At 39.8% G+C, this 12,195-nt stretch overlaps 3 protein-coding genes across 3 annotated transcripts; 2 read left to right on the top strand and 1 right to left on the bottom strand.

The window, feature by feature from the left end:
* Nucleotides 1-342: 342 nt before the first annotated feature.
* PCOAH_00041800 (GTP-binding protein) lies at nucleotides 343-1,589 on the bottom strand (the record flags this gene model as incomplete). Its single annotated transcript, XM_020060967.1, has 5 exons — nucleotides 343-624; nucleotides 745-966; nucleotides 1,100-1,158; nucleotides 1,281-1,346; nucleotides 1,529-1,589. The coding sequence occupies 5 exons, from the start codon at nucleotides 1,587-1,589 to the stop codon at nucleotides 343-345; spliced, it is 690 nt and encodes a 229-aa protein (XP_019916414.1).
* A 2,271-nt stretch (nucleotides 1,590-3,860) lies between these two features.
* PCOAH_00041790 (Uncharacterized protein) lies at nucleotides 3,861-4,340 on the top strand (the record flags this gene model as incomplete). Its single annotated transcript, XM_020060966.1, has 2 exons — nucleotides 3,861-3,957; nucleotides 4,120-4,340. 2 exons carry the CDS (start codon nucleotides 3,861-3,863, stop codon nucleotides 4,338-4,340), a joined length of 318 nt encoding a protein of 105 aa, XP_019916316.1.
* Nucleotides 4,341-8,440: 4,100 nt separating this feature from the next.
* On the top strand, nucleotides 8,441-10,482 carry PCOAH_00041780 (Phosphate transporter; the record flags this gene model as incomplete). Its single annotated transcript, XM_020060965.1, has 2 exons — nucleotides 8,441-10,283; nucleotides 10,400-10,482. The coding sequence occupies 2 exons, from the start codon at nucleotides 8,441-8,443 to the stop codon at nucleotides 10,480-10,482; spliced, it is 1,926 nt and encodes a 641-aa protein (XP_019916705.1).
* Between the last annotated feature and the right edge of the window lie 1,713 nt (nucleotides 10,483-12,195).

The raw sequence follows: 12,195 nt of genomic DNA, 5'->3' as shown, positions 1-12,195 counted from the left end.
CATATGCACAGGGATGAGAATAAAAAGTGTACAATTATACAACAAATAGGCAAGTGTAAGGGGGGGGAAAAAAACACACATTTCGCGATTATGTAACAACTTTTACGGTTACGTTAGACAAATGCGCAAAAAGGTAAAAAAAAAAATTACCATCACAGGCAACATCATGTTAAACGCGATGTGAATAAAAATCCTATGAACACGTTCATTTTTTTTTTCCCAAAAAAGGAGGCCGCTTTTCTAAGCGACCAGAGTATGTAGGGATAGTTATACAAATATGCTGATACTTATGGAGGAAGCACATCAAATGGTGAGCACACATCGAAGGTGTCTTTCCCCAATTTAGCAGCACGTGGGCCGAGGTTTTCGCTCATCTTCACTCTCATTTTCATTTAAATCACTTAACTTGATTGTACTTCTCGCTCTGGTTAACTGGATAGCACTTTCGCACGTGGCACTACTTCTCGTGCTTAAACTGCAGCTGTTATTCTTCATTCGGTTATTATATATTTCCTGCAGTAAATTTTCGAACACATGTTTTACGTTCAATTTGGAGACTGCAGAGGCCTCTGCAAAGAATAGGTTATTTTCCCTGGCGAAGCTTGCTCCCTGTTCGTACGTTACCTACGTGGTGTATGGGGGGAAAAGAAGCGTGTCATCGGTTTATTTTGCGCCCTCTATTTTTACCTGGGTGGATATACACGTGTGAAGAAGCTCCACACATGTAAAGCAGGGAAGACTCACTTTCCGTTTCATCTCGTCGTTCTCCACCAGGTCCACCTTATTCCCCACCAACATAATGACAATGTCCTTGTCGGCATTTTGGCGAATTTCCTCTAGCCACTTGGAAATGCTGAGGAAGGTCTTTTTCTTTGTCACGTCATAGACCAGTATGGCTCCTGCACTTCTTCTGTAGTGGGCACTCGTAATACTTCTGTACCGTTCCTGCCCGGCGGTGTCCCATATCTGCTCGTTTTCACGGTCATATGTAGGGGTGTGTAGGCATATTTGCAGAAAATTGCAGATTGATGAGTGTGCACATATGCAAACATGTACTGACATGCACCACTGTGTAACTTCCTCCTGGCATTATATTTACCTGCGCCTTGACGGTCCCCCCTATCGCCAACGGAATCGTCCTGGTGGCAAATTCGACACCTGAGTAATTAAATAAAAAGAAAAAATATATATATATATGGCATCCCTCGGGAATGAAAAAGCAACAACAGGTGAAGCAAACATATCCCAAATTTTTAGCTGCCCATTTTTTATCGGCTTACCAATTGTCGCCTTTGCAACGCTAGGCAAGGAGCCTCGTATGTACCTCGACAGGAGGTGTGTTTTGCCTGAATGGTCAGAAAATAATCCCCAATTTGTTCACGCATTTGAAGAGAAAAGAAATGGCCGTTGTGAATGAAGCAATGGTGTGACTGCCACGATAGTGGCGTCCTGCAGACAATACACACCGTTCGTGTGACGTAAAAGTCCAAAATTTGTGTTTCATTTTTCCCCCTTTTTTTTAAATTACCCACAGTTGCGTCTCCAACTAAAATTATCTTATAAAGGTGGTCATACTCTTCGCTAGACATTTTTCTGCACATGGGTATACGCACGGAAAAAAAAAAAAAAGAGGAGTAAAATGAAATAAAATGTCTACATTTGTGTGCACAATCAGTATGTTCCACGTGACGATCGCTCCTATGTGTGTATTCTTTTTTTTTTTTTTCCTATCTCTTGGGACACACAAAATGGACATTATGTGAACAACTCGTGCTCATTTGCCAATGCGCGATACCTGACGTGGTCAAATGTGCTTCAAAAGGGTTGCACGAATTAGAGCAGTCCTCTTTTTAAGAAGGGAGTACACGAGGTTAAGATGCCACTGTGGACCAAATGAACAGTGGGATGCGAGAAAAGGCACATACGTATGCACGTGTGAACGTATGCACCTAGGCATGTAGTCACACGTTAACACATGAAGCCCGTATGCGCAAAGTAACGATCGGGGAGTTTCCCAATTGTCACTTGGCGTACTGTCGCGTTTTTCGCAGTGCAGGCTTTAAAGGCATTTTTTAATTATTCCCAATTGGGTTAATTACTGAGTATGGGGGGGAAGGGGCGCACGTTTGTAAGAGGACGCACATATGGGAAAAAAAAAAATTCTAAAAAAGGGAAAAAAATGGCAAAGCACTTACATGCAAACACTCAAATATGCATTAATTTGTACGCACTTGGCAATGTTTCATTTTAACGACTTAAGACTCTTTGAAGGCTACGTTAACGCGTTAACACTTTTTGGACGCGGATGTAAAAAAAAAAAGAAAAAGTACCATAATCACATAGATGGAAAGGAACAAATTGCTACTCCAAAGGTTGATGATGTGGAAAACTAAAAAAGGAAAATTATGGAAGAGGCAAAAACGGGAGAGGCACACAAATGTGGGGAAATTAGGAACGTGCAAAAATGTTGTAAAATTGGGAAAATGCAAATAGGGAAAAAAAAAAAAATCTACCATACCACTGGGCTGAAAAAATGAGAAAATCATATGAACAGTATGGAAGGCAAACGGTTAAGGACCAAAGCAAAAAAAGAAAAAGAAAAAATTTGCAAAACTTTCGTATTTTTCTCCATTCCCTTTTTTTATTTCATGTGGCATTTTGTACATTTTTGTGTGTTTCCGAGTGGTTTACTTTTTTTTCTTTTTATATCACGCCCCCCGTGAGATTGTTTCACATTTTCGTGTTATTTTGTGAAATTGCTTTAAGTGTTTAAAAAAAAAAAATAAATAAAGAGCCAAATCAAGGCAGCAAAATATGCTTACACATGGGAAAGGAGGTCCCCATTTCGGATTACCTATGTGTTCGTTTGTACACGTGTAATTTGTTTTTCAAATTCCCTGCGCATACATTTTGTTCCCTCCTTCATTACGACATAATTCGATGTCATATTATTCTTCTTTCTGCCGCATGGAGGTACCCCTGATGCGTCTTCCCCATTTGAGGCAGTACGAATTGGCCTATTTTTTCCTTTTTTCCTGATGTGATGGACCAACAGGTATGCGGCACCAAAACGTTAAAATCACGTGGAACACCGAATTGGCCAAGCTACCTCGGGACCGTCCATAATTTTGGGGTCACCACAATCAGTTTTCATTATTGGTTTTCAAATTCATCGCACCCCCAAGTGGGCATAAAATACGGTCAAATTGTGTGTGGGGGAAATATATTATATCCACAAAAAAGCGCAAAGAAAAGAAGAAAAAATGAAGGGGCGCACTGGGATATAATTTTCCCCTTGGCGAAGATTTGCAAAATAAAGTCACCCGTGGCATTATTCGAGGCGAAAAAAAAAAATAAAAAAAAAAAAAAACTGACCATCGAGTTACACCTTTGGGGAAAAATTACCTGCCAAAAAAAGTGTATGTATATATATATATTTTTTTCATTTTAATGCTACCCTCTGATTTTGGAAAGTCTGCCAGTTGTTCCTCCCAATGAGTAACTATTTTTTCATTTCACGTGGAACACTCCATTAGGGCAACTAGCGAACATTTGAATTTTTTTTTTTTTTTTTTTTTTTTTTTTTTTTTGTATGCATTCCCATGGGTGTACATTTTTTGGTAAGAACTTTTGATAACAAGTTGACCACTGCAACACAGTGCATATCCTCCTTCGCATTTGTTTGGAATGTCCACAACACTTGCGCAGTGAGGAACACACCCAAGTGGGACGACGCAAAAAAATAGAGAGGAAGACTACATAGCAGGAGGCATACACCCCTGACTGTGCTTACACACCCGGATGTACACACATTTATGCCGAGCTAGCCATTTTCAACATTTGACAGACATCAGTTCATCATGTCACAAGCAAAGTCATTTTTTCACAATGTTAAAAGCAACGTGTTTAGCATCATGTTTTGGGCCCCCCTAGCAAACTGGGGTTTCGTCCTGGCGGGTAATTTTTTTTAAAGAACTGACGGCGTTGTTCCTTTTATTCAGAGTGCGCAGGATATTAAAATGTCGACAGTTGATATCGTGCGTGGTTGCGCGTGGTTGTGCGTGCTTTTGCGCTCATGCTGAAAATAATTTCCCCTTCCTTTTCCCTTCCCAACCAAAGGCTGCAACGATTTGAAGAAATTGCCCATGTTTGTTTCGGAGAAAATGACAGCCGTTCTGGCCGTTTATAGTTTATTATTTATGAGATACTCCCTTGCAATAAAGCCAAAAAATTATTTGCTTTTTTCCTGCCATGCTACAAACACTGTTGTGCAGAGCATTTTGCTTTTTCGAAAATTGAAATACGAGGCAGAGAATAAGAAGGCCTTGCAACCTGTCTGAGGAGGGCCTACGGGAGGAGCGCCCTTTTTCCGTACCGTAACGTGCGCATGGATATCCTCCTCTAAATGCGTATTTCTCGTGGAACGGAGAAACTCGTGGCTACCCAATTTGAGCACATACCCACACTGCCACACTGCCACACTGCAGCTGTTTTTCTTTCCTCTTCTGCACACGTGTATGCATTTGTATTTGCTCCACAGTAACAGTTTGCACGAAAAAAAAAAGAAAAAAGCTGGATGCCTTTGCGCTATGCTGATAATTTGAGTCAGTTTCTCTTTTTCATGTTAAAACGATTTAGCGCAGAAAGGCACACGCAGCTGGTTTTATTGTGGAACGTCTAAACTCCAACTTGATGAATGCCCAAGAGGGTTCGCCACGGGTACTTGCACATGTGCGCATGTACCCATACAGGGAGGCGTACACCCCTGCGTGAAATTAAGTACTTGAGTTATCATCTCATAGGATGATCTTACCGAACGGGACATGATAACTGCCCACTCGACCATAAAAGCTTAAACAGGTGGCGAACCAAGAATTTTGAGGGGGAAAAGAACGTTATGACATTTATGCACAAGAAGAGTGCGTGCGTTCGGCTGGCACATACTTATTGCGCGAACGGGCTTGTCCTGGGCGCACATTTAATAGACAGGGAAAAGAATTCATACACTGATCACCTCCTTTTAGCAATAACAGGTTTGACATGGTGTGGGTGTACGGGGGGTTACGCTTAGGGGCAATGTTTCCACATCCCCGTAGCAGCGGCATCAGGCTTTAAACGTGAAAACGTGTGTATTCCTGCGCAGTTCATGCAAGCTGGGCAAACCTGCTCAGCGAGGCATGGTAGGGCTTAAGCGTTCACTTAATATATTTATACCAGTTCGCAACATGACAGTAATGTCCGCAGTGTGTACAGGTAGAGAATGATCACCCTGTTGTTTTACCCAAGGGGGTTATTATCCCTGGTCGTAAAATGTTTTTAATAGTGCTTAGCTACCGTGACACAGTATAACTCCCGTTTTGAAGAAAAGGCATTCTCCGTAAAGTGGACATAAGTTGTACCCATATTGCATACCCTTTCCCACACCTATGGGGGAATATATGACGGGCATCTTTTTTATCCCCCTTCCCTTTTGCAACGTTAATTTAGAGACTGCGTTGCACGTACACTTAGTGAACGTATCAGTTGGCCTCCCCCAAGGGGTCAAGAAAAAATATATGCATACGCGTACACTTGTACCACTCGCACATTTGTAGCACATTTGCAAAAATGTGCATATGTTCATTATGCTTATGTGCATATAATTTTACATATGACACAGCATTAAAATGGCAGCTGCGGATGTTGGATTGCCCCCCCAAACGTGCGCATATATACATATAAATAAATGTTACATGTCGGATGGGAATTTTTTTTTTTTTTTTTTTTTTTACGCTTACATCGCCATGTGAACATAACACATGCGCATAGCAGGTACACATGACGCGCACATTACATGTGCTTTACATTTGCGAGGCGAGGGGGTGTGTCCCCCCGGTTGAACAGTTCGTGTATATTTAAGGAGTGCCACTTTTAAAATTAACCTAAAGAACAAACGACAGTGCGCGAAAATGCGTTGTAGAGCCCGCACAGCTGTCATGTGAAAAAAAAAAAAATTAGCGAAAAAAAAAAAAAAAAAAAAAAAAAAAGTAGAAAAAAAGGTAGAAAATAAAGCAGAAAAAAATGTAGCAAAAAAGTAGCAAAAAAACAGAAGAAAAAACACGTACTTTGGGTGAGAGCTCATGACGCTGTGCGGTACACACGCTCTGCCCTATCCGCACATGACATCGCAGAGTGTATAAATATATATCTACCGTGAGCATGCACAGCACTTACGTATATAAATGTAACATATCTACACGTACGTATGTAAACATAAACAACTATGTATATATAAGTATACGTTTGCTGTTGGTTAATACACTTAAGTAACACATGCCAGGTGCACTGGCTTTTTTTTTTTTTTTTTTTTTTTTAACATTCTCTCCAAATGTATATATAAGTGTAGTGCGGATTTTTTTTTTTTTTTTTTTTTTCTTATATGCACATATATAAATCCTCACATGTTGGCTTTTTATACCCCTTCAAAAAAAAAAAAAAAAAAAAAAAAATTCAACAAAATAAGCAAAATTAGCAAAATTAACAAAATTAACAAAAATAACAAATTAACAAATTAAACAACTTCGCCATATTCACCAAAAAAGGCGCCAAAAAAATATCAGAAAAATTGAACAAACAGGAACAGCATTATTTCATTTATACAATATTATATATACATATGTTAGTACAATACATAAAAGAGCAAAAAAAACACAAGCAAAATTCACCAACAGAAAAAAAAGTCCTTATTTTATGTACGAAAAGTTTATATGTAAAAGTAACGATTTATACGTTTTAAAAGATTTTTAAGCAAGTTTGCGCAATTTAAGCAGTTTAAGCAATTTACGCAAGTTTAAGTTATAAGCCCAAATGTACAAGAATTAGTCATATATTCATATTATACCATTTATACATAAAAAAAGTACGCGCGCGTTTATGTACATATATATGTACATGTACGTATTACTTTTCTGGGATATTTTTTTGCAAATATTTGCCTTATCTTCAATCACGGAAAAAAAAAAAAACTTTTTGCCCAATTAAGTAAGTGAAAAAGGAAGAAAGGGAAAACGGCAAAAAGGAGTTGTGCCAATTGCGTCATTTGTTTCATTTGCCCAACTCGACCGCGTCATCTATGTTTGCCATGTGTACATTCCACGCTCGGCTTTACATTGCGTAGCTACGCCCGGTCAGTAAATACATTTTCATCCGTGCAGTTGTGTATACATATGCATGTGGAGAATATTCCCCGGGGAGCGTCAAATTACTTGCAGCGATTATTAACTACATATGTATTTTTAACGACCACCTGCGCAACCCACTTTTTAGCTCGTGAGAAAGGGGTAAAATGCTTATTTATTCAATGTGCCAATGCTGAAATTTTTTTTTTTTTTTTTATGCAATAAATTGAACACAGTTCATCCATGCACACATTTTCCCCATCTTTGCCGCATCGAATTTGAGAATATATTTTTTTTTTTTTTTTTTTTTTCACCCTGCATAGTCACTCGTTCTGATCGGACGAGTGGCATAATTGGTATGTGGAATGTCTGTGTTGCTCCTCAACCGCCCCCTTTGTCGACATAAATGCGTACAAGTGTCATGATCACTTTTCGAATGCGTGATGCGTGTATATCATGTCTATAGACATTTGCGCACGGGGAGAGTTCACCCAAATGCGCGTCCATCATGTGTGTAATGCCATGTTCACAGATCATACCGTTGTGAAGTGTTCCATCTGTTTGTCGGCATGAATCCACCCTTTGGTCGACTCCCTCGCTAATACGTTTTTACATTTATGGCCCCCTTTTTTTTTGCAGATTATGAACGTTGATGCCAAAGATTAAACACAGCGAGGAATAAAACAAACCGAATAAATTAAACAAAAACATATATTTAAACTCAACGTGTAGTCTGATTTGCAATTTGAGACCTCTACACACACGCGTAGAAGTATCTTCCTTTTAGTGAGGCCCAAAGTTTTATCCACACAAGTTTGAGCACGATTAAATTTGGTTCAAACGAGGCAGCTGAGCAGTTTGCCCAAGTCTACTTGAACGACTTAACAAATCCGAACTAATTTGAGTAGATCAATTTAACGCACCGCGGAGCAACACAAAATAGTAAGGCGACGCAGGTGTACAGAGGCGCGCAGCAGCTAAGCCATTACGTGGAGGTGCTCACTTGGAGATACTCACGCGTAGAGCTCACTTGCACAGGGCGCGTGGAAATTTCCTCACACCAACATCCCCCTTTTGTTACTTTATGTAAGTTTGAAGAGGGTAAAGAAAGGAATCGGGGGAATTTGCACCAAATTTGTACCAAATTTGCCCCGGCTGTGAGGAAATAAGAAAGCACATTCAAAATGTGATTGCAACGTTTATATCGCTTCATTTTCTGTCCTCCTTTTTCCCTTCCCCCCCTAGAGTAGGTAATAAAAAAGCAAAAAAGTTCACAAAATCAAATGGTAACAACTCCTGACATGTTATGGTTGGTCATCGCGAGTGGTGTAGCATGTTTTTGTATGGCATTTGTGACAGGAGCAAATGATATAGCGAACACGTTTAGCACTTCCATTGGATCCAAAGCACTAACCATTAAGAGAGCTTTAATAATTGCCTTTTTTTTTGAGGCATTAGGAGCTTCCTTACTTGGTGGAACAGTCACAGATTCTATTCGATCAAAAATAATAAACTTTGAAGCTTTTTACGATGCGCCCGAATTTCTGATGCTTGGTATGTTTTGCGCCCTTATGGGTGCAACCATCTGGCTAGCTATAGCCACATGTTTAGGTTTGCCAGTATCGACAACGCACAGTATAGTAGGAGCATTGTTAGGCTTTGGACTGGCAGCAGGGCATAGTAAATCGATAAAATGGGAGAAAATACACAGTATAGTGATATCATGGTTTGCAGCACCGATATTGGCAGGAAGTTGTTCAGCCATAGCGTTTTCCCTAATACGCCATTTGATATTGAGGAGGAGGAATTCTTTCCAAATAATTAAAAGATCGTATTGGTTCCTCATTTTTCTCATTACCCAGCCGTTTAGTGTGTTCTTAGTGTTTCAGAACCCGATAGTGTTGAATATGACATGTAAGATGAAAAGGGGCACACACTTCATCACTGAATCTCCATGTTACATTCAAGATTGGACAGCAGCCCATCCGTTGTACTCTACGATAGCTTGTCTGGTCCTTTCCAGCATCCTCACATGCATTGGATCCGCCATTATCTACGTAGTATATAACAAGAGACTAAACAACTTCAGTTTTAGGAAGAAGCTATTCGGAGATGACATGATAAATGATTTGGAGAAAAATGGCAAAGACGCGAATAACAATACGATCTGTAACATCAACAATAGTAGCCTCAATTCGGTTGCTTCGAATGAGACCCGAGTTACGCAACAAAAGGGAGTTAGCGGGGCATCGCAGCAACAAGGGATTAGCGGATCAATAACTACAACAACAGCAGCTTCTGTTGGGGGGCCAATTTTCCCTGGTTCTGGGTTACACTGTGAGAAGAGGAAAAACCAAGCCGAACAGAACTACCAAACGGTCATTAACATGAAAAGTATGGATGAGAAAAATGAAATTTTGGAGAGTAAAAAAAGTGGAAACTTAGCCAGAGTTGGCAGCAGCATTGACAGTGGCACCAACAGTGTTGGTAGTAATATATCCCAAACGGTGATCGAGAATTTTGACCAGCAGACAGAGATTGTTTTTTCGTCCCTCCAGATTATTAGTGCTATTTTAGGGGTGGTGGCCCAAAGTGCAAACGACACGGCTAATGCAATAGGTCCTTTTGCTGCAGTTTTTAACACGTATAATAACGGTATTAAAGGGAAGCTAAAAGTGCAGTGGTACATTCTTCTGTTTGGAGGTCTGTCCATGTCCCTTGGTCTGTCCGTTCTAGGTTATCGAGTCATTAGAACCGTGGGAATGAAGTTAATTAGAATTACTCCTTCTAGAGGTTTCACCATTGAACTTATTTCCGGGTTGGTCGTCCTACTTTTTAGTATCTGTGGTATACCTCTCAGTTCCACCCATTGTGCAGTATCTAGTGTAATTGGTGTGGGTCTCGTAGAGGCAAAAATATCGGAAGAAAATGACGCCAACTGTGGAACCAACAACCAGGGAATGAAGCTACTGGGCAAGGATATGTCCCCAATGGATAAGAATGCAAATGTGCCTGTAAAGAAGAAGAGCTTGTTTTGCTTCCTATCCTTTTTGAACACCTCCTGCGTGAACTTGAAGCTCTTTAGGACCATTTTTCTTTCCTGGATCATCACGGTGTCCTTTTCGGGTGAGTCATTTGGGAGTGGCGATATTAGAAGCGTCATTTAGACACTCCATGTTTAACATTAACTTTATTTGTTTGGTTATTTATTCATTTTTCTCCTTTTTTCCCCCCTCCCTTAGCCTCCGTAACCGCAGCGATATTCTCCTTTGCAGCCTACAGCCCGTCGTACGTTGCAAAGGCGCCGGTAGTAGTTCCCACATAACCGGACTTCCCCTTTTTTTTTTTTCTAAGCACACACTTCCAAAATGGACACATCGAACAACTGCGTGTGTAGGACTATTTCATGCTGGTTTATCTTTACATTTTAGCGGTATACTTTACCTCCATATTTATGTTCCTATGTACTACCCCCCCATTTATCCCGCGATGATAATTTATACCATTGTATATATACCTGTATACCCATTGCGTGCACACACACAGGTGTCTCTTTTGCATACACGCGTATATTTATATATGTATATAAAAATGGAGCCGCCTCTTCCCCCTTCTCATTATCTTCCCTTTTTTTTTTTGTTAACCCATTTTGAATTAAAAATACGCCTTTCCCTTTATTTATTATTTTTTTTTTTCATTTATAATTTTACCCCCGCACACTATGTAGTTTTTATAAATCCACACGCCATTTTAATTAACGTCAAGTGTATGTGCCCGTCGTACGGTCATAGCGGCAAGCATATTCCTGCCGCCCGTGCCTACGTTTGGCCACGTACCTATTGTGTGGTGTGTGTTTTTGTGCCGCTTATTTTATTAATGCGTTTTAGGTATAAATATAATGTATATATATGTGTGCATGCATTTTACCTTTTTTTACATTATTCATGAAAGCAGCGAGAGACACCTATCATGTATCCACCCGATTCAGTTCGCGCAGATACACCTAGCCACCGTTAACCGCCCGTCCACCCGTTTGTACATCCGCCCATTTCATACTCATCCGTATCATTCCGTTTGCCTATATGCATCGCCTGCACGCAGCATGCTACACGCATCTCATCATGGTAGCAGTATTGCATCCCCACTCATCCCTTTTATTAACCCTTTTCATTAGAAACATTCAAAAAAAAATTGTTTATTTATTTATTACACCTTTTAACCGTATGTATAACGTGCATGTGCATTTGCATGCACGAGCGTCACACGAACCAAAAGTGTTCTACATTACGTGGTTTAAATTTGTACCTCTAATTAAATATGCTTATTGATATATGAGTGGGGAAGGAAAGATGTTTAAATGTGCTTTTTTTTTTTTATACTTTTTTTTTTTTTTTGAGGGAACATTTTCTGAACTTTACGACATCCTCCTTTTTTAAAACTGTTTGGAACCTTTATCAATATAGCTACCGGTGTGATAAGACATGCCGAAAGTGTTTCACCCCTTTGATTCCAGCATGTTCAGGAGTATTTCTCGTATATACATATGCCTACGCGAATGTGCTTGTGTGTACTGCGTTTTTTGGTGCCTGTACAATGTGTTTGCCGTTGTACCTTGTTAGATGTGGTGGATAACCCCTACATAGCATAGCATTGTATTTTTTTTTTTTTTTAATCATATATAAATGTACTTACACGCCAGTAAAAAAAAAAAAATCACGTGCACACACGAAGCGAAATTTGAACCTTCTTTTACCTGATTGTGTGTAATGTGACAAGCGAAGAAGACTTTTTTTTTTTTTTTTTTTTTTTTTTTTTTTACATAACAATAAAAATGGTTAGCTAGCTGTGTAAAGATAGAAACAGCATGTGTACATACAAACAAATAGTAGCAGTATTTATAGGTACACCTACAAGTTACACGCATGCATGCCTGCTGCGAATGCTTCTACTTAGTGCTCATATACCGTTGCGGGTCTGCCCTACGCGCAAACGCAGTCCGTTTTGCCAACCCCATAATCCAATCTGTACCTGTACCGTA

This window comes from Plasmodium coatneyi, chromosome 12, assembly GCF_001680005.1.
Source record: "Plasmodium coatneyi strain Hackeri chromosome 12, complete sequence".
Taxonomy (NCBI): domain Eukaryota; phylum Apicomplexa; class Aconoidasida; order Haemosporida; family Plasmodiidae; genus Plasmodium; species Plasmodium coatneyi.
The sequence above is the reverse complement of the archived record's forward strand: the minus strand, read 5'-3'. Positions and strand labels throughout refer to the sequence as shown.